Here is a 21,892-nt window from a genome sequence, read left to right on the forward strand (position 1 = left end):
GAGCAATATCGAGAGGACTTTTGAGCAACGAGTCAGCGAGGACAAAATCGAGGAAAGAAGAGCCTGTCTTCGAGTTTTACGCATGTGTCTTCGAGTGGGATTTCTTAATTGAACGGTTCTTGAAGAGACCGACGTGGACGTCTTCCGAAGGCCAGCACGAAGAGAAGAGTCGCGTACCCGGGTGAAGATACGAGAAACGCGTGTCCACGTTTGTCGAAAGTGCATCGGAACTGCGGTTGTTTGAGAAGCGCATAGTTGAAGGACATTCGGACTAACTTATTCCCTCTTAGTAAAATAATCTCCGACGTAGATGTCCATTCTGTTATACGCGAAATGGACCGCCAGTTGGATATGGACTAAGTTGTTACTAGCAGATAAGAATAACTGTTGTGAGAATCCATTGCTGCCTGGAAATTTTTACAAAGATTAATCGTGTCCGAGTTTGTTTAACATTGATTATTAAATCACCGAGACGCATATATTTCTGATAATCGAAGACCACTGGAGCTGGGCCAGCAGTTGAAACGCGAACGCTAAATCGATAAGCAATATTTTTCGTAAGTCTTTGAATCTAATCCTTCAAACTAGCCGATAAATGAACGTTGCTTCGATACCAATTACACGATAACGTTCACGAAGTATCGCGCGAGTCAGATACTTTCAACGACAGTGATATCGGAGGAGCGCGACGCACAAGTGTTTCGAGAAGAATGTTCAACAAGAGGGAGGTATCTAGATCCGCGCAACCGGACTGTTCGTAAGCGTATAACAGCGCAAACGAGATAAATCCCTTCCAACGGGTCGCTCTAACCGAACCGAAGAACGAACAGTTTTGGCGAACACGAGGGGTGAACGGTAAGAGATCTTTTTCGCGACTCGCGGCCCAGCCCTTCGTTAAAGTCACCGTCGCCGCGGAGGATAACGAACTTGTAGGACAAACCGCCGAGGCTTTCCCGACGCTTCCTCGGTGCGCCGGTGGCTCGGGGGAGGATAACACAGTGCGTATCCGCAGGGCGGTCGCGGCGCGCCCTCATCGCAGACTCGCGTCGGACGATGTCTTCGTAGGCGGCCGAGTGCTCGCACAGGTGCTCGCAGCTACGCGCTACCTCGACCAGGTCACCCCGGCATCACCCTGGCTAACGATCTGTCCGGAGGTACCGGGGGTCCCGGTGCGGGCGGCGTCGGTTCCGTCGGTACCTCCGTCGGCGGTGGCGGCGGCGGCGGCGGCGGCGGTGGCTCGTCCCTGCCGACGACCGCCCTCAGCCTCGACCACCAGCAGTTCAACATATTCCCGGCGATCTTCAGCCGCCAGCTCAACTTCTCCGCGGCGGCTGCTGCCAATTGCGGCCAGAACAAGCTGATGGACGAGCTCAGGCCGAATCTGGGTTTGCTCGGCGTCGGCCTGGTCGAGAACGACAGCTTCCACTTGAATCACAATCAGGAGAAGAGAAAGTGCAGTAGCGCCAGCTCGAATGAGCAGGACTTCGGCCTGTACGGGGTGCATCAGGGTCTCGAGGCGAGCCCGCCGACGCCCGCCGCGACGCCCGGAAGAAGCAGCGTCGGGGCCACGACCACCGTCGGTGAGTATCGCACATTATTTTGCCGAGAATCGCGGAAGTAGCTCATATATCTCTTGCATCTTGTTACTTAAGCGCAGAAGTAAATCGGCAAACAATAAGTTTATAGTTTCAACCAAGCGCACTTACGCTTTAACCCGGAAATGATCAAATGTTAACGCTCAGCGGCCTCTCTTCCACCGCTAGACTACACTGTAATAACTTCTTTTTATATTTCATACCATTATTTATTGGAATAACTGTTGTTCCTCTTGTGTTTAGCCTGCAAACAAGTTTGTTGCGTTATCAAAAATGTATTGAAGCTATGCTCAAGCAGCGTATGGAGTTTTACCGATGGTAATCGTCAATAACGTTTTATAATTAAAAAAAGTAAATTATTTCAACGTGCAAATGACGATGTTCCACGAAAGAAAACAATGAATCTGGAGTCACGTAGCTCGACGCGCGTCTTTCGAGGTATCGCGGCTGTTGCATTATCGTTAGGAGACAAATGGACATCGTGTCATCTCGAGATAGACGTATTTTCCGCTTGTTGAGCCTCGAGCACGCGCTCGCAGTGCAACACGACCAGCGCGAAGTGTTGACAATGGGTCGGGTGGACCAGACATATGGTGGTACCTGTTCTATGGACTATTATTATGTGCTAGTAGGGCTTAAGGGAGCTTAGCACCAAGGGTGCCGCTAATGGGGTGGGCACGAAGCGTCGGATGTAGCTTGAACGCGTGACGAGCCTCGCGCCCGGTTTCGATGATTCGAAAGACTCCGTCGCGGGATCGAATGAAAGGGCTGGTCTCCGGTTTCCTCTCACTTCTGCCGCGTCGTGACACTCATATTTCATAACGCGCGCACCTCGATACGCCTGACATGTCGACGTGCACTTGTTAAATGCGAAGCAGAATTATATCGCGTCAGCTCGAAACAAATCCCCTGTACCGTAACCGTGAGTCACTCACGATTTTAATTAATTGGAATCACTTTGGTATTAGGCATCTCTTGTTAATTTGTGAAACGCGACCCGAAATGAACTTAAATTTTTTTTAAGAGATTACGCATTTTCCACAAGACCGTTACACTTTCACCGGGTATCTGAGTTGCCGATTAAATTGTGTCATTTATAATCATTCTTGAAATATGTACTTCCTATACGCTCTGCAATAAATTTCTAATGCGCTCATTCTCATTTCTGTATGCAAAGGATGCGGCATTCGATAAATACGGAGTTCAACAGGTCGGTCGCGGCGGCGGTCGTTAAAGTTTTTTTCGGCCTCATTATATCCGAAAATGAATTTCGCGCCGCGGTATCCCGATCCGCAAACGGCGATATCCTACGCTCGGTCGCACCCTTCAAGGTCAGGGTTCCCGGAAACGAAATGAGACTACCGCGGGATTCTCATGCAAATGAAAATCCGACAGCCGCTTCGCGACGAGAGGAAAAAGAGGTAGCGGAATAAAACGAGGACGGGGCGGCGGTGGAGGGAAAAATTAATGTCGTTAACCCCCTCGCGCGTTCTCCCGGGTATTAAAAGTACTCGAGCGACGGTCTTCTGGCGCGCGTTTCCCGTGTCCTCCTTAAAACAGGAGTGCTCGCTTCCTGTCGAGTGACCCGTAACACAGTTGGCCTGCAATTGCAACTGCAACTTGGGGAGAAGTGGATTCGTGTTGCACGTTCGATCTCTTCACGCGCGTCACCTGATAGCACCGCGACCTGTAATCTTTAATAGCCGTAGCAGGACAAAAATTTTCAAATCTGATAAAAATTCTTAGGAGGGTGGCGGCGAAAGTTATCATTTACAGCTATTTTTCGACTTTTAAACTTTAATGTCTTGATAACTAAATTTGAAATTAAAACTGTTTCAAAGTACTTGGAATTAAATGAAGAGTGAAGTTTCTTTATTTATTTGCCCCCCCTCCGCCCTCACCCCTTTTGAAGCTCAGAGAACTTCTCACGAAAAGAAGTTCCCGCTCGTTCATAACTCGAAATAACTTCTGATATCTCGCCATTTTTTCCACGCGTTAATTGCAAGACCACTCTGTGTGCGCGAGAATATTTTTATACATTGAAAATTTAATCGCACGTGCAATATGAAGTTTACGGGCATTTTAAAAGCGTAACTTTAAATATTTCGAAGAAGATTGCTGCAGTTTTCTGTCACCTTTTAATATCTTTTTATTAAATATTTTAATCACACATCGGACTAGGATATTGTCTTACCAGTGACTTTGAGCTACGTATCTCTGTCGAGTAAGCGTTACACCAATCAACAGTTAATTGTTGAACCAATCTGTATTATAAGTTGTACTGTATTCTCACCTTGTATTACTTTCGACGATCTCATTGTAGTTTTTACTGAGAAAGACCCGAAGAAGGGTCGAAACGTTTATGCTATTAAAGAGAAATTTTGATTATAAATTGTGAGAACCGAGTTCCGGTCAATTTGTGGCTCACATTGGCACTCTCTCCTTTCTACATATTTTCAATAGTAATTGTTGGCTCGTGCATCCCGTTCACCGGATTGCTCGCAAATGTCAGCTCTTAATGTATAGAGGAAAGTTCTGTATTAGGAGATAGGATTCTACTATGAGATAGCAGGTTTTCAACGTCCAAATTCAATGACAAATCTTTCTTCGCGACGATTACACGATCTAACGACCAATTTACCACTAAATAGATCTCACTCCAAGGCCAATAAATTCATGGCGGAACAAACAGATGATACCTACTAATTTAGCAGAAACTCCGCTATCTCGTATTAGAAACCTATCCCAAAATAGGGGACTTTCCTCTATACATTTGCGAATAATATATGCGGAAACTAAGTTGTTCTCAAGTAGATTCGCACAGGATGAGCGTTTCTCAATGTCACTGATACGAATCCGAATTATCTTCCGTCGCGGAAGGAAACAAATCGGCGCGATGTGCGCGTGTGTTGCGCGCACGCGCGCACGTGTCGTATCAAATTATGAGATCAATATACGCGTGTGCATCGAATAAATTTCGGAAACGCGCGTATCACTATTGGCCGATAATGCGTCCTAATGTGACAGCAGATGCCGACGGACGGCAGCTGTAGGTCGGAGAGAGGCTACCGAGGTCCGCATTACCAGTAATCCTGTAAAACGTGTCGTTCGTCGCGCGTGTCAGATCTCACCGCGTTAAAATCACCGCTAATTACCCTCGACCCCCTTACCGTCTCCGAAATCTGCGGGGGCAGATGTTCGCGGCGCCGCGCAGCGCCGGGTCCACAATGCACCCTCGCACCGCGCTCCTTTTTCGACGGGTGCCTCTCTCTCTCGAGTGCCGCTCGTCGAGATTGTCGGCGAACAGCTTGTAACTTCGCTCTTAACAAAGGGTTAACTCGGCTGCGAACGGCTGGACGATTCGTGCCGTTTCGCTGACATTTTATTGTCTCTACTCTGCTCTTTGCCTCCCGATCGCGACTCTGTTTACGTCGTGAGAAATCGTGATGCAGTTCCCGAGACATGCCGAGCTGTTCTTTAACTACGAATTCTTCATTTAATTTAGAAAGAGAAGGTATTTCAAATTATTCTGGACGTGAAAAATTGGGCTGCTAAACGATACTAAAATATCCCGTATTCTTGATAATTAAAATTTGTAATTATTTTCTCAACTGCTTGTAAATTTTATTAGGGTTTGGGAAAATTAGAATTTGTAACCTTAAAGGACGATACCGTTACTTAAGCTTCTCTGTTCTAAACCTGAAAAGGATTACAAAGTCTATTCTGTAAAAATTCTTACTTTTACCGAGAATACATTTTTATGTAGCATCTAGCAACATTTATCATTCGTGTAAAGTATTAATAACATTAATGAACTGCTGAGAGCAGATGTAAAGAGATTCTTTTTGCTAAATTTCTTGCGGATACATAAAAACATTTTATACATAAAATAAATGAAAAAAGATTTCATTTGCATGTACAGAAAACTATTTTCATATCACGTTTCCAATTATGTTTTATTCAATATTAATATAATAACGACCTGAGTTAATTATTATGTTTTTTAACAGTAATCCCGTGATTGTAATAATATCTTGTTATTGTTCTTTTGATAAACGTCATTTACATTACACGTTTACATTTTGCTTTTATAGCTCGTTTTAATAAATGTAGTTTGCAAGAATATAATTTTCGAGCAGATTTCTACGTCAAAGATGCAAAACTGACAACCGTAAATTGCCTATTTTCTGCAATCGCGAAAACTCCGTAATTGCATAAAAACGGGATTCATATCCCGGATATATTGAAACAGCAATACGCAAATATATTTCACGAATCTAAATTTACGGTCCAATAATTAACTATTTTATTTTTTTATATTAAATAAATAAAATCAATATTTTTAAGGCCGCGTCGATAATAGTTGAAGAATGTTCGAAACGATAGTTTACATTTTTTAAAATATATTATTTGTTACAGTATTTTATATTATATTGCCGGAGACATATATATTGCTCTAATGGTGCACCACCCCATTGTCACACACCGTGGATTAATGGGAAAAATTAATTTCGACATCATAAAGATCGCGAAAAATACTTTTTTGCCAATACCTTTTATGAGACATTAATTTTATTTCGTATCATTTATGAAAATCTCGTTTCAATCTGTACCCGCGCGAAAAAATTAGGATGAGCTTTTAATTGCGTTAAAACGGGATATAATTTTAATGGAACAAAGTAATTCCAATTCGCGTTATCACAACTTTCAGAATTTAATTACGTGTTATGTATCATCGAATACTTTGTAGAGTTCTTCTCTCGGCCTCACCTTTTTTTTAATTCTTACTTTCCTTTGTTTCCTTGCATTTGTATGTCGAATATATACCGAACAGGTCCGAAAATTACCCCCGTAGTACGTATTTTTTATCTACATTGCGAGAAGTGCACCGAACATTCGACACGTTCGCGAAGTTGTATTAATGAAATCAATACTCGAGAAGACGCTGTCGGAAATGAAATGCCTCAGAGGAATCCCCGGTTAAAAAGAGGACAAGTTACAAACGACAGGGAAAAACGGCGTGCGCAATGTCGCAAAGTACGCGGGAAGGGAAAGGGGGTTAGCCGAAGAAGCGGGTCGCACGGGGCCCTTCGCCTTCTTCGCTGAACTTGACCGAGTTTCCCCGTTCATCGGGTAACCGGGCAAGGTATGTAAAGTGGACAGCATTCATCCTTGAACATTGAATCAGCATGTAACATGATTAGGTCATTAACGCCCTAACCAAGTTAGCATAGTGCGAGGGACTTCGCTCGCCACGCTTACCCCGGGTCGGTGCGACCTGGTTGGTATCTACGTTCGTTCATAAAGCCGGCGCCGCGACGCCGCGCCGCGCCGCGCGGGTGACGAAGACGACGACGACGGCGACGGCGACGGCAACGGCAACGGCGACGGCGATGGCGGCCACGGAGTTCTCGCGTCGGAGGTCGAAAGTTCGGCGGATCGCGCCTTCCGTCGAATATCGAATTTTGCCGGCGATGAAAGGCGATACGGGAAATCGAGTTTCGGCCGTTCCGACGCCGCTCCCGACTCCGTCGTCTTTACGGGGCGGACAATACGCACGGGAGAGCCGCGGAGAGCGAGATCCGCCGACTCTCTCTCCCACGCGTGAAAAGCGTTTACGCCCGGACGTCGTTAACGGAGTTTGTTTATTACGTTGGGGCCTGGGAAAATGTCGGGTAACTCGGTTTGGCCGTGGAAAAAAGAATTCTCTCCCGTATTCGGGTAGCACTGCGCTTTCGCAACTTCTCGTCGGAGTGGATGATCGCGGAATTATGCCGAGTTTGCTTACGAAATTGCGGGCTCTTCGGCGATTCCTCTTATTTCGATGGGCGGCACAATCGCAATTGCCCAAGGGAGGGAGAATGTAGGCCGCGTCATTTCAGGACGGGGCGATCGTTTTTCGCATTACGCACGGATGGATTATCTAGAGAAGCTATTTTTACAATTCAAATGAAATTACGTGTACATACAGACAACTTAACACGTTGTTATTACGGTATCTAATCGACATGCAATTTTGCTACTCAATACATTATTTGACCCGCCACTAATACGCCATTAAAATAATTTCGAGCGCAATCGGCGGATAATGTAATTCGTGAAATGCGCGAAGTAATTACACACTCACGCGAAATACAATTGCGCAATTCAATGTTAATGAAGTTGAAATTTATCTGACGTCATCTACACGGACATTACCGCGGTTTAACATAAAGCAACTACGCGAGCGCCGCGAATTTCATCTCTTTTTCTTTCGTACGTTTCATCTTGAAGAAATAGCCCCTTCAAGAGACAATTGGACGACAGGCCTGCTCGCTGGTTTCGCGAAAGTGTTAAAGTCGCTTTACCGTTTCCCCAGGAGCCGAAGGCGCTTTTAAGAAGTTAAAGCCTGACCCCTGCGCCTCCAGTCCTCACATTGGTCACACACCTACCACAGCTAGCTGTCCAACCCCCGCCCGACGGCGACACAGGACTACCTTCACTCAGGTTGGTATCAAGAAAAACGGGCCTCTTACTCCTCTAAGTCTCAAATTATTCTTGCGCGTAATCCAAGACGTCTCTTCTGGCGTCTCCGTTTCTTTCGTCCCGGCGAGACATCTCAGAAACGCGTGCGTTCCTCCGGAAAACGCCGAGCCCTTCGATCGATAACGGCATTTTCATTACCTCCAATCTTTCGTACCGCGTCCAAATTTCCTGCCAAATAGCTGAAATCGGCCTTTACCACGGCTTTCCAATTGTTTCGCAGGAGCAGCTGGCAGAATTGGAATCGGCGTTTGCAAAATCCCATTATCCGGACATATACTGCAGGGAGGAATTGGCGAGGACTACCAAATTGAACGAGGCCAGAATTCAGGTGAGTGCGCTGCTCCTCGCCCCGCTACGAGAAAAACAAACCGTTCTTCCCTTCTGGAGCTCCGAAAAACCATCCCCCGTGTGATTCAATTCGCAACGAACAACGCTGTTTCGGGGTATCTGGTGGAAAAGTTCTAAATCTGGCGTCGGGTTTTTGACAGACAACCGATCCGAATAGGTCCAGGTGGATTTAATTAATAGATAAGCCGCGATCGATTTCGTTGGTTACTACATTTGTTATATAACGCTCGTGTTAGGAACAGACTTTTTCCAATGTCGCCGCGAGAATTGAGCTTTGTCGGACGAGGCTGATAAATTTATAGACATACTTATCTCCTGCCTATCTTTTTGACTGTGACTCACTGCGTAATTGAATCAAAGACGCATGTGGGGCGACGAAATGAAATTACGGGCGCAAATGTCGGCCCAAGACACCCTATATTCTTTGAGGGTCGTGGAATCGATCAGAGGGGATGGAGAGGTTTTTCAACGTACTTCTCGAGTGTATCCCGAAGAATCCATGCAAACCGAACGATAAAATTCCCGGCTTCGCCAGAGACACGAGACACACTCGGCACTTCCAGATACATGCATATTGTATATTTTTATACGAAGAGAAAGGGTTGCGTGTCGCGGCGAATAATGGCATTCAAATTTTTAATTTCTTCGACATGGAAAACGCGAAATTCTACGACAGTGGTGCGGTTTGTGATGACATTAAGGGCGGAGGATTTGGTAATGAGGTAGAAAGGGGTCGACGGGGAGGCTGTGCGGAGTGGATAGGATGCGGAAGAGAGAGAGGAGAGAGAGGAGAGAGAGAGAGAGAGAGAGTCCATGTCGGGGACTGGTTCGCGTACACACCGGGGCCCCGAATTCCGAGCCGAGCGGTACATATTAAAACAGTCGCCGGTGCGTTGCGCTCTTTTGATATATAATGCAGCGGGGTGTTGTTTGAGTTAAAAGCCCGGGAACCGCCGCGACTTAACCCTGTTAAACTGCGATGCCAAGTAAAACGCGGTTTGCGCTCGTCGCTCGCCGGTTATAACCGATGCACAAAGTGTCCGCCACCGAGGGCCGTGCCGCCCGCGAGGAGCCGCGCAGCCCGCGCGTCGGATGGTCCTGTGCTCGTTTCGACCTCAAACGCGAGAAAGAGAGTGAGAGAGAGAGAGAGAGAGGGGGGAGGAAGGGGATGGATTTCGCAGTTTTAAATGTCATTTCCAGTCGCTGGTTTTCCGGCGCGCGGCTGCCCCAGAATCGGCCAATTATCTGTAACCTGCAAAGCGCGCCCCGTAATTAACGCTCGCGTCATCACGGATTTGCGCGCGTTTCGACTACTTTCGACGAACGGCAGCCTCCAAGCGCGGTGAGGTTTCTCTCTTTCTCCCTCGGTGGTTTTACGCCGCCGAAAAGTGCCGGTTTCTTATCCCGCGGTAAATTAACGTTCGCCGTCCAGTCCGCTCGCGTCGCGTTTACTGAAATTCACGATATTCCGCGAGCTATAAATATCTAGTATAAAACCTCGCTTAATTATATAAATGGTAAGCGCGTTTTGTAAATGATTATGTTAATAACTATCGGCGCGCTAAGTGCCTAAAATGGTATTTAAAATGGATTGCGAATCGGTCGATCGCTCCGCCTATAACGCGAAAGAGCGAAATTAGCTCCTCGGTCTTAATTAGCCCTGCGCGCCGCGCGGAGTTGGAAAAATTCCCCAAAATAGCGATCGGTTATCGCGAAATGGCGCCCGATTGTAATCCAATTCGAGACAACGTCAATTTCGATACGAAGTAATATCGATGAACCGCAATACAAAGTAACCGACGCGCCGCCCCGCGCGAAATTCGGAGGCTCCCGCCTGCGCGCGGAGGGCGAGCGAAAATTTCGTCGTCCCCTGGAGGAATCGAAGGGCCGGTTTAGGGTTTTAGCGAGGGTATCCATCGCGAGACAGGGGTTCTCAGTGGGAGGAAAAAAGGCAGGACGGCGAGCGCGTGGAAGAAAAAGGGGGCCCTCGCCTCTCTCGTTCCTCCGGTGTTCTTTCCAGAAACCCCTCGCCTCCGCCTCCCCGCACCCCCCCGTCCCCCCCGTCGCTCTCCTACCCCCGCGTCTCGGCGCCATTTCGCCCTCGTCGTCGCTCGTCTCGTAGTGGAAGGAATAGCAAGCCCGGCAAGCCTGAGACGTTTCAGATCTATCTAGGGTGGAGAAAATTCAATTTAAAATGGCGGCTCAGATATAATGGCAGCCTCCGGTACAGCGTCACCCAACCCCCTGCGCGCCCAACTCATCTCAACTTTGCCACCCTCGTTCGCCGTCTATTTCTCTCTCGTCCTCGCCGCCTCCGCGGCCCGTGTCGCTATCTTTGAGGAAACAGAATGCCGTGACTAGCGCGGTAGCTTTTAAAGGGACGACTCTCTCTCCTGCATCCAGCGATGTCGCCTGATTGGCGGGGCTCGCTAAAAAATACATTGATCCCGCGTCCCGAGACCCCGCGTTGCTCGTCACTTCTTTCGCGGGATACGTGGTGTAGAGTCTTGAATGACGCGCGAGCGTTTTCGGGGCGCGACACAACAGTCGGTTCTTCTCGAATTACGGACCGCGATAACATATAAATTATTCCCCACATTGCGCACAACTTTAGACGATTGTGCGACTTTGAGCGATCCCATTCTTAAAAGTAGACGACGAAGAGTTGCAGCCCAAGTTTCTATACGGATCGGTCCCTGATGGTAACGCAAATTTGCTCCCCGCGCGATTTGCAATTTCTCTAAACGCGCCAAACGCGTATTAGTGCACGTTGAATGAGCGTTTTCCAGGCGAAACATGGTACACCTTGCGCGGGATCGTTTCCGTCCATTTATGTCATTTCGAGTGAGGTTTGCAGGAAACTTGGTAGGAAGATGTAATGCGCTGCTCCGTGTACACACAGGCATGCAAATAAATTTAATAGGAGGAGGTAAAGCAAAACTCGGTCGGGACGGAATGTTTTCCACGATTGCTTGACAATTGCGGAATGAAAATGGAGCAGCTGCGCGATTTCGTTCAATTGTTTCTTCCCAATTTCTTCTAAGCAGGTGTCGGAGAAACTCGTTTCACGCTTATTCCCTTATGTAGATTGACCTCGGGAGAATTTTTAATTGAAGCGTTCGAGCAGCGGCACAAGTGTTAACTATGCATATTGAAAAAACGGCGCGACGTGCCCCGTTCCTCATCGAGGCCGTCGTTGATAATGCACGCGGTGGGATCGCGTAAAGTATTTGCGACGGTAATGATAATAATAGTAAAAAATCGGGTAACACCCGATGGTAAGAGAATAATTCTCGAATCACCGCACAAGAAATCCCATTACGCCGGGGAAAAAGAAAGGAGAAGCTCCGAGCTCCGCGATATTGAGTTAGCCGAGTTTTCATTCGACCTTTTTACTTCGATTCGACTTCCGATCGAAGCCTACCTGCCGGTCGTTTTACGGGAAAATCGGCTTCCTATTTGACAGGAAACAAGGAAATTTCTGGGAGTAGCAAAAATAGCTGGCGAATAACCGCGCTCCTCGGCCTTGCTCTCCGCGCAAGCAGCTTGCGATTGAATACAAGTTATTAATCACTTCGGGGTATTCAATTATCGCTGAGCTTATTAATGCATGGAGTTATCTCTCTCATTATCCTGATTTCGATACGAGGCAATCAAATGAGTCAAATTCCCGGGCTCTGAATCAAATCCCTCAGTTTGACGAAAGCAATGGAAGTCTTAATAAATTGATACAACGACATATGAAAATATCAAAGTTTTCTTAATTAAAAGATGCTCGACATTTCGTCTCTTCATACACAACTGTGCAATACGAAATTAATTGGGATTTTCAGAAAGTTCGTTTCCGTATTGCGCGATTTAATGTACAATATGCTATAATAAATTGATATAACGACATATAAAAATATTTCTTAATTAAAAGATGCTCAATATTCCGTCTTTTCATACACAACTGTGCAATACGAAATTAATTGGGACTTTCAGAAAGTTTGTATTGTACGATTTAACGTACAATATCCTATAATAAATTGATATAACGACATATGAAAATATCAAAGTTTTCTTAATTAAAAGATGCGCGATATTTCGTCTCTTCATACACAACTGTGCAATTCAGAAAGCTCGTTTCCGCATTGCACGATTTAATGTACAATATCCTAATGATTCCGCATGCTGATAAAGACAGATCGCAATTCTATTGGCATAATGCGCGAATAGAATATTATTTATAATCCTTTCCAGAGAAACTGCAGCCCTAAATAGATCTCATTGTCAATCCTGGATTGCGTAACCACGTATTCGATTGTCGTCGTGCACGGTAACAGCGTCCACAGCTCCCGAAATGAACGGCGCGAGTATTACGTCCTCATATTACACAAATATTACGCTCGCCTCATCTTTTTCGGCGAAAAAGCCATTACCCGGGAATGTATCCATTTTCCCGGGTTAGTATGTGGGTTAGCTATCAGAGTGCAGTATTCTCTCAGGCATACGGGAGGATAGTTTTCTCGGTCGCGGTCCTCAAAGTAGCAGACATTTTGAGCCGCGCGCCCCCGTGGGACAGCCATCTCGCTCCACCCCCCCGTCCTCTTTCTCCCTATCCGGTCTATCTTTCTCTATGAGCGAACGTGGCGGGAGGAGAAGAGAGCGCGGTTATTGAATTACGAACTCTTAGCTTTCCAGTTCTTGCAGAGTGCGCGCCTTAAGGGACGCGGGCGCGCTCGCTCGCGCGCGCAAGTATGTTCTCGAAAAGCTCTTCCAGGGAAGAAGCAAATAAAAGGAATCGCCCTTTTACCGGATCTCTTCGGGCAACCTGTTCTACCCGCCCCGTAAATGCGTACGGTATGTACGGGGCGTTTGTGGCGGTGGGCGGATGGCGAACCGTCTAAAGTTTCGAGTATCTGGAGACGAACATTTTCGGTACCGAAGTACGTAACGAGACGTAGCGACAAGTGAGGCCTGGGATAAATCGTCGTTAAAGAAAAGTCCACTTTGAGGGACCGAATATCGTGTGTGCCGTTATCTCTTTCTTATTTCCCTGAATCTTGATTTAAGCGAGAGCCTATCTATTTTCGAGGGCGCTTACAGCCGTGTCGTCGCGACCAAAGGATTGTCCAGGCTTCCGTCCTTTTTGCACTCGCGATAACTGCAAATTTCAATCCGTCCGTCGTGTTTTCGCCAATTCCCGAACGCCCTGCACGCGCGTATACATATTTATACGACCATTCGCAGCCGTATTCTCGATAGCGAAGATGCGCTTCGTTTTAGATTTTAGGGGAACGCGCGGTATCGGGCTAAACGAAGCGTAGACAATGTCATTTGCATACGCACGGCAGGAAATACAGGCGCGTACACGAAAAATTTCCCGGCGAGAATTACGCGCGGGGAAATGGAGTTCTTATCGCGAATTTTCCGAAAACTGTCCCCGCGCAAATACTAATGGCAATCGAAGTGACAATCGATCGAGCTACATTCAACAAAATCTAACACTCTGTTTACTAAAAATTTATAATATAATAATTCAAAAATAATTTCGAAAAGCACATCATTTAATTGCGCGAAAAATACGGAAATATTTATTGGCCTCTTGTAGCGACGAAATTATTTTACGCCGTATTTACGTAACTATTATCTTCGTCTCTGCGGAATATGGGTGCTCGACGCCCTTAAAAAAGCATCACGTATGTTATTTCGTATCGATACTATATTTCCTATATACATGCATATTTAGAGCTGGCAGCCTCGGTTGGTATACACGGGCGGAGGTAATGCCAGATTATTCGAAAGCCGAGCGTGTTTTATGCAATTGCAAATCGTCCCGCGGCGTGAATTCCAATGCGGATTGAGATTGATTATGCGACTTGCCTCGCACGTACCGCGATTTCCATACATGTGAGTTAAAACGATGCACGCTCGTCATATGAAAATGTTAATCAAGCCCTTTGTTAAGAGTCTTCAAATGTCCCACCACCTTCGAAACTGCATGCGCCCCTCCCCCCCCCAGCCCTCCCGTCCCAGCCCCGTTTTCGCCGCGAATATTTCTTTCGCTTTACTTGCAAATTTATGTAACGCCGTTAAAAAGAAGTATCAAACTCGGTAATGCCTATAATTCCGCTGTAATCCACGGCCACTGAGCTCCCAGCGATCCCCTTCGACGTGGATCTCGAATTCAACTTCAGAATTAATATTCCGATTATCATCGCGTTTCGATAATCGTCCCGATTCTCTATAATATTTCATATCCGAGCCAGGTTTTCTCCCCCCTCTCTCTCTCTCTCTCTCTCTCTCTCTCTCTCTCTCTCTCTCTCTCTCTCTCTCTCTCTCTCGGCTAAGTAATCCCGGATTCCAGCCAATTTCGCGGCAAGAACTTAATCTAAATAAGACTCCATTACGCCGCGCGGCGCGTGTCTGGATGTTTCTACTGTGAAACTTTATTCGCAATCTTCTACGAAAGATTGACGATCGTTCGTGAAAATTGTTGTATGTACCGTGTCGTTCTTATCTCGCGTTGAACGAATCCTTCTCGCGATAATCGGGTGCGTCTAACTTGACGCAAAATCAATTGCCATATTCGGAAGCTTTGATAAAAGGCAAAAGCGAGCGAAACCCTTCGTTGCTTCGTATACTCGATTAAATAATAAAATCGTGAAATTGCGTATACGCCTGGAAACGACCGCTCTATATTTTATCGTAACATTTAATGTCAAAGCCAGCTCGCCGATCCCGCGACTTGCGATTCCATCCAGCTCAATGGCAAGAAGACAATCTAAATAAAATTCAATTGTAACTGCGCGAAATTACTTGCCTAACTTATTCGGCTCTCAGTGCCATACCTGTACACACCTATTTGCCATTCGTCTAACGGTCGAGCAAATTTAATGGAGCAAAGATTAGTTTTTCTATCGCGGCGCACCGTATTAAAATGTGTCTCGCGTAGAGTGAGCGATCTCGCTGCCAAATTAGGTGCTTTCCTTGCGTTCTGTGGCGAAATTCGCAGAATAACATTTGCAAAAAGGACTGATTGTGACGTCGAGAGACGCGATAATGCGCTGTAATGTACGCGATCATTGATGGAAATAATCCCACCGCTGATGAACTATTAATTTCTTGTGTGGGCGTTGATCTCTTCGACGTGGGTTGACACGAGATAGATCCTGACGTAGGTGACGACCTTTATCTGACGCCATCTGACGTTGGGCTAATTAATAAATTAGCATAAGGATCACTTTATAATTAGCTGGGGTGTTTGATTAAAATGATCAAAATTCCTTTCTGTGTTACGAGTTGAAATAAAGTCCACGTCGATTGACATGAAACGTACGGCAGGCTGTTTAAAATAATTAAACATGTATACACAAAGGGGATTTTTAATTAAGCCGATTAGAAATGTATTTGTCTCCAGATAGCGGGAGAGAGAGAGAAAGAGAGAGAGAGAGAGAACTGGCGAAGTTTACGGTACGTTATTAATTAAGTAAGCGGCGGAAAGATTGAAAATAATAAAAAATGTGCCAAATTGTCGACTTCGGTACACAATAAACGAAGCAAGATGATCGTTTGCGGCCTTGTAATGAAAATTCGTTTCTTCTCTATAGATACGTAGTGAATTTTTTTCCCCCCTAGTTCCCGGTTTTTGATACGAGAACATCGCTGTGGATATTTCACGAGGTACTCTTCGGAAGCGCCATGCTTCCACACAAAGAGTGATAGGCCGAGAAGAGGGCGAACCAGAAAGATACAGACAGCGTGCGCGCGCGCGTGCAAGAGAGAGAGAGAGAGAACTCGTTCGAGCCACCCCGGTTCGTGTCACCCACTTCTGCGGCGATGAGAGAGGGTGTACAGTAGAAATGTCGATAAAACGTGTCGGCCAATGAGCGAGCCCGATGTGACGTCACCGCAGCGGCATCGGCCAATCGGGTGGCGCAGGTGACGTCACCGGTGAGGGTGGAAACAACCCAACCCCGACCCGGGACGAGAAGCCGCAGGCTTTTCTCTTTCTGGGGGAGGGGGGGGGAGGGGAGGGGGCGCTGGAAAGAGGGGTCGGTCGGCAGGGCGGGGCGCGAGAGTGGAGATTGTCGGGGGGTTACGGGAGGAAGAGAGGAGAACGGATAAGGGGTGGGGGAGCGAGGGGGCGAGGGTGCGGAAACGCGCGCCGGTGTGGATGCCGGGGTGAGTCGCCGGTGGCGGCTCAGGCAAGCCCCAATATGGGTTTACTAATCCCGCGAAACAATGGAAATTGCCCGATGCAAAATGGCGATAGGTAAACCGCCCTTGGGTTGCCGGGCTGAGGCCGGGGGGAGGGGGGTAAACTTAGGATCCCGTTTGAGTAAAGGAAAAAAAAGAGGATGCTTTTCGGCCCAAGAGGTTTGTGTCCCTCCTTTGATCGACGAGGACCGTTAACTCGATGCTCTCAAATACCTTCGTGCGTTTGTACACCATTTTATTAGCTCCTTCGTCGCCATTTTGCTGCGGCCGTAAAACAATTACTTTTGTACGAGCGTTTCCTGCGTGTCCAAAAGTTTTACGGATTAATGCGTTTCGCGTGGACGTGCAATGACGTTTTTAAGGAGAACAGAGAGCACGCTTCAAACGTTCCAGGGATAAAGAAATGTAAATTTCACAAGCGCAAAATCAAATCTCGACACGCTTCTGTTTACTTTGATTCCGAACGATTTACATTCGGTGCTAGAAAAATGAATGCACAGTTTCCAACCATTTCGAAGGTCGCTTTGATAGACGCAACGGATAAAATCTACATTGCGACAAGAATAAAAGTGTAACTATTCTCTCTCGCCGATTGTTCGTACAACACGAAATTGCAATCCACCAGATACTAATATATTTAATTGGAATAGTAATTAATATTCGGCTAGAATCATGTCCAGTGATCGAAGCAAAAATGACGCGAGCCCCGCTTGCGCTGTTACACACACAAACGACGCGGTACGTTGCCCGGGGATGAAGATAATTATTAATTATTACTTATATCGCATCGCATCCGTGCGTTTACGTCATTTCGCCCCTCTCTCTCTCCCCGTAGGTTTGGTTCCAGAACAGAAGAGCGAAATACCGGAAGCAGGAGAAGCAGCTGCAGAAAGCTCTGACACCAATTCCCGCCTGCCAAGGTGCCATGATGAGGAATATCTATCCTGGTGCTAGCAGAGGTTATCAACCCTACCCCCATCCTCACAACAGCATAAATGGCATAAATCGTTATCCCCAGGTGAGGCTCCCTTACGACGCGCAGGACGCTTCCGAAATTTCATTATTATCGATACCCGCCGCTTTGCACGCTCACCAATGCACTCAGCGCGAAGACACGTCTCCGATAATGGCAAGTAAATAATATAAACAAGAATTACAATTGTCACCCTAGGAACGTACATCCTACTTACTGTGGGAATACGTGGATTTTCGTGCAAACGTACACGTGGGAAAGTAACAATTTTTACAAGCTCGGAACACACAATTGTTACAAATCTATCTCGTTCGAATTTCGTGCGTGTCTTTGAACAAGTAATTCTTGATGTTACATTTCACTGTGCATTATTATTCGAGAAGTGACGTAATGGCGATAAACTGACGAACGTTTTTCTCGAGAGGGGGCGGCTCGCGATCAACGCGTCGCGTTTAGACAGTAGCGCGCGGGCGCAGCGAGGCCCGGAAATTAAAAGATTTCGGTGCGATCGCAGATTCGTTTCGAAGGCTCCACATATCGGGAATGAATTCGATGCGTTTCTCGTTAATGATTTTAACCGAGGTATTAAATTGGAGTGCACCTGAGCGTACGTCCGGCGCATCGCTATCGGTCGATATAGCTAAATTGCATTTCGGCTGATTAGTTGGGTCGGCCGGATTACCGAATGCCTACCGCTTTAATTGAGCCGATAATTCGCAAGCGTGTTTCGGTTTTCCCTCCCCGCGAAAAAAAAGAGACTTATATCGGTTATCCCTCAGCTCTCAAGCTCGATCCACGAATGTCTAAGGAGGTTTACGAAATTTTTCCGCCGTAAAGTGTCTATATATTTACTTGCATTTTTCCTGCGTTGAGAGTGTTGAATATCTATTAACATGTGCCAGCGGCGTTAAGGGGATGCTGGAATGATTCTACACTTTTCCATCTTTTGCACTTAAAACCGTCTGTTTCGTGGAAACATTTGTGTAATATACAAATTGAATGGCTTACGTGTACAGATCGAAAGCAGCTTGCTATTCCGGCTAAATTAAAGAACAACATGGCATCGCAGAAACTAAGTTTGCAAGTCTAATAAGAAATAATAGTGAGCTACATGTACTGTTACTATTATTTCTTATTAGATTTATAAACTTTGTTTCAGTGATGCCACGTTGTTCTTTAATTTAGCCGGAATAGCAAGCTGCTTTCGATCTGTACACGTAAGCCATTTAATTTGCATTTTACACAAATGTTTCCGTCAACTGACAGTTTCTGGGTTAAAGGGGATCCTGGAGTGATTCTGCACTTTTGGCACCTTTTGCTCCTAGAACTGTCAATTCGTGAAAACATTTGTGTAACATACAAATTATGTGGCTTTTGTGTACAGACCGACAGTGTCCATCACTGTACAATGATCGGTAACGGACGAAACAAAAGACGGGAAGCCCCGGGCGAAGTAAATTTGATCGCGCACGTTTGTTTTTATGGTTTTAGAGGTTCCCTTCATTCCCATCCTCGTCGGGAATTGTACTTAATAATCGTGATATCACCGTAGAATCACGTAACACGTTGGAAAATTGATTACGGCCAGGAAATAGATGCCGCGACGCATTATTAATTTCCATCAGTTCCGAACGTATTACACGGTTAATTTTTATAATGAAACCACCCGTCGCATTCGATTTCGCGTTCGCCACCGCCGACGTGTGGAGATACGTAAGAGCGGTTTCTAGCCGATAATTATGTTTCATACACGTTAATTACCGCATTACTTTCCTCTCGTTGTTCCAGCTCGGCCGCTCAAACCGCGCGGGTAACTCCGTAATCTCATTGATACATCGCGGAATCCATTTTCGCTCGTTCGCTCATTTCACGCTCGCGGAAATTAATTACACGTGACATTAACACCGCGCGTCTATCTTTTTTTCCCTCCTCCTTCCCCCTCTTTTCAAACGCGGCAGATTTTACAGCCTGCCGCTGATACGCTGCCCGATTACACCTTGACGTCCACGATCCAAGAAACGCGTCCAAGTTCCACTCCCGGGAAATGTGTGTGGCCAATCAGTCTGCATCTTTCACGGAAATGCTGCAAGTTAATTGGCTACATATTTCTCGGGACTAGAACTCGGACCACGTTCTGGCATCGTGGACGCAGGGCCTCTAGAAGGGGTCGCGCAGGGATGCGAGGGGGGGGGGAGAACCCTACGACCCAATCGGCAGTTATCGACGTGCTGTTAATCGCGGCGAACGATTGTTTCAGATGGGCACGACGTCTTACCCGAGCATGACCCAGCCGTTCTCCATGTCGCATTCGGCGTCGAATATGTCGGCCGTCACCGGCATGCGACAAGATGCAATGGGTGAGTCATAAATAATGCAACGCCAGGCGCTTTGGGTGTGCGTAAAATGAGTACAGCGGTGTGAATGGCTCGTGAGCGCGGTTACGCTCTCATTTGGGTCAAGGATTATGCAAATGCCCTTAATCCCACAAATATCCTTGATACCCCCGCGCTCGCGGGCCAACCGATTTCACTTTTTCGCGGGAGATCGAATTCGCGGCGCCTCACATTGAGAGTTAAATTCTCAACAGCCGCGACATTTTAACGTCCCACTGGTCCGAAAGGCGATTCTCTCCATACTGAACTGTCACAATTGGTTTAATGAAAAATTTAATTTAAAAGATATATGTTTCGCCAAGCTAGTAAATAGTAGCTAATTTTGCCGGAAGAGTAAGACGAAAGGAAGTCAATTTACGTTCCCAGAGAACATGCATGTCTAAAAGATATCTTTAAGACGTTTTTTAAACATAAGACGTCTTATAGACGTCTTAAAGATGTCTTTTAGACATGCATGTTCTCTGGCTTACATCGTAAACAAACATTAAAATTTAGGAAATTGCAACATTTCGCAAAATCCATGTGACTTGCTTAACTTATGACACTTCACCTGGCGAGATGTTTCAATTTCCTAAATTGTAATGTTTAGAATACGATGGATATAAGTGGGCTCTCCCGTTGTTAATTAACAAACGGATCGATCAGACCGGAAGAGATTTCAGGCGTGATCACATATTTGTGAAAAATAACTATTTTACAAGCACAGTATGAATTTTTCATTTTGTGCTACTTTGCTCCGAAGAGGAGGCGCTTTAAAGTAAAGTTCCATTAAAAGGCGTTCCTAAACGTTTCGGTCTTGGCGCAAGGGTCCATTGTTAACTCAATTTCGGCGAAAACGTCACGTGTCCCCTCTTTCTGTTCTCGCTGGTTCAATTATTGGTCCCGCAATCGTCTTCGGTTATACATATATATATATATTTTCCACTCGATCGTTGTCTTTCCGAGCACCGCACGCCAACTCCTCCCCCCGCGAGGTCACGCGGATGTGGAACGGACGTAAACTAATTTCTCCGAAGCCTCGCTCTCTTGTCCAGCGTCTTCACGGCGACTTTCCGCGCCGTCCTCGGGGCGCTGACCCGACGTTATCGAATGACTCCGCAAAAATCCGGAGCGGAAATGGCGCGAATCCGACGCCCGTTGCACGAGAGAGCGAGCGAGCTCTCCGCGCGCGCTCTGGTCCTCCCGCCTCCAGCCTCCAAGACGCTCTCTCCATTTCCGCCCCAGCGCCGTCTTACACCATTTCCGGCGCGAGATGGAATATCGCTTTTAAATCGAATCAAGACTATTCGCGAATTGCCTCGCCCGTCGGGGGTTGCAGGGCGCGAACGAGCGAGCGAGCGATTGCCGCACGAGCGCGCGCGGCCTCGCCGCGCCTCACCTTAACGACTTAACGCCTCTCTCTTTAACGTCTTAATGCGATAGCAAATCGACCGATTAGCGGAGACTCGATAAAGCACCGCGGAAAGTCGGTTAAATCGAATCGCTCCGGGATTCTTTCGGGATAGAAAAGAAATGCCGCTTCTCCGCGACGTCCAACTCGGCGGGAGGGTTGACGGCGTCGCGTGGCTGTTCTGCTAATTAACGTTGGCGTTAATGACGTTTGGTCTCGTGCCGCGCTGCTATCGATAAACAGGCGCGCAATTTCGAAGGATCGATGGAACGGAGGGAGATCGCCAGGCCCGCTCGACTCGGGCCTGGCCAGCGATTTCGCGTCCGTCTAAAAACCCCGTGTTTCTTTCCCGTTTCAGGAATGTCGGCGGAGGACGAGTGGTACAACAAGAGCATCTCGGCTCTGAGAATGAACACAGCCCACCACCCGAATCTGGCCGCACCGATGTTACAGTATCAGACATAAT

The 21,892-nt window shown here is 46.8% G+C and overlaps 2 protein-coding genes across 2 annotated transcripts in view; one reads left to right on the forward strand and one right to left on the reverse strand.

Moving 5' to 3' along the window:
* The window catches only part of LOC105567106 (multiple coagulation factor deficiency protein 2 homolog), a 51,486-nt gene that overhangs the window by 25,309 nt on the left and 4,285 nt on the right, over positions 1–21,892 (reverse strand). The window lies entirely within an intron of this gene.
* On the forward strand, positions 1,280–21,891 carry LOC105567105 (homeobox protein prophet of Pit-1). Its single transcript, XM_012021669.1, has 6 exons — positions 1,280–1,580; positions 7,954–8,081; positions 8,341–8,448; positions 17,506–17,688; positions 19,901–20,000; positions 21,785–21,891. The coding sequence occupies exons 1-6, from the start codon at positions 1,361–1,363 to the stop codon at positions 21,889–21,891; spliced, it is 846 nt and encodes a 281-aa protein (XP_011877059.1). The 5' UTR covers positions 1,280–1,360.

Source organism: Vollenhovia emeryi, unplaced genomic scaffold, assembly GCF_000949405.1.
Source record: "Vollenhovia emeryi isolate VEMERY1.0 unplaced genomic scaffold, V.emery_V1.0 DF939140.1, whole genome shotgun sequence".
NCBI lineage: Eukaryota > Metazoa > Arthropoda > Insecta > Hymenoptera > Formicidae > Vollenhovia > Vollenhovia emeryi.

What these genes read in the sequence shown, in the direction of transcription:
- LOC105567105 (XM_012021669.1), top strand. Translation starts at nt 1,361, where the DNA reads ATGGACGAGCTCAGGCCGAATCTGGGTTTGCTCGGCGTCGGCCTGGTC. An exon ending in ACAGGACTACCTTCACTCAG is followed by an intron (nt 8,082 to 8,340) that starts GTTGGTATCAAG and finishes ATTGTTTCGCAG; the next exon opens with GAGCAGCTGGCAGAATTGGA. An exon ending in GCATAAATCGTTATCCCCAG is followed by an intron (nt 17,689 to 19,900) that starts GTGAGGCTCCCT and finishes CGATTGTTTCAG; the next exon opens with ATGGGCACGACGTCTTACCC.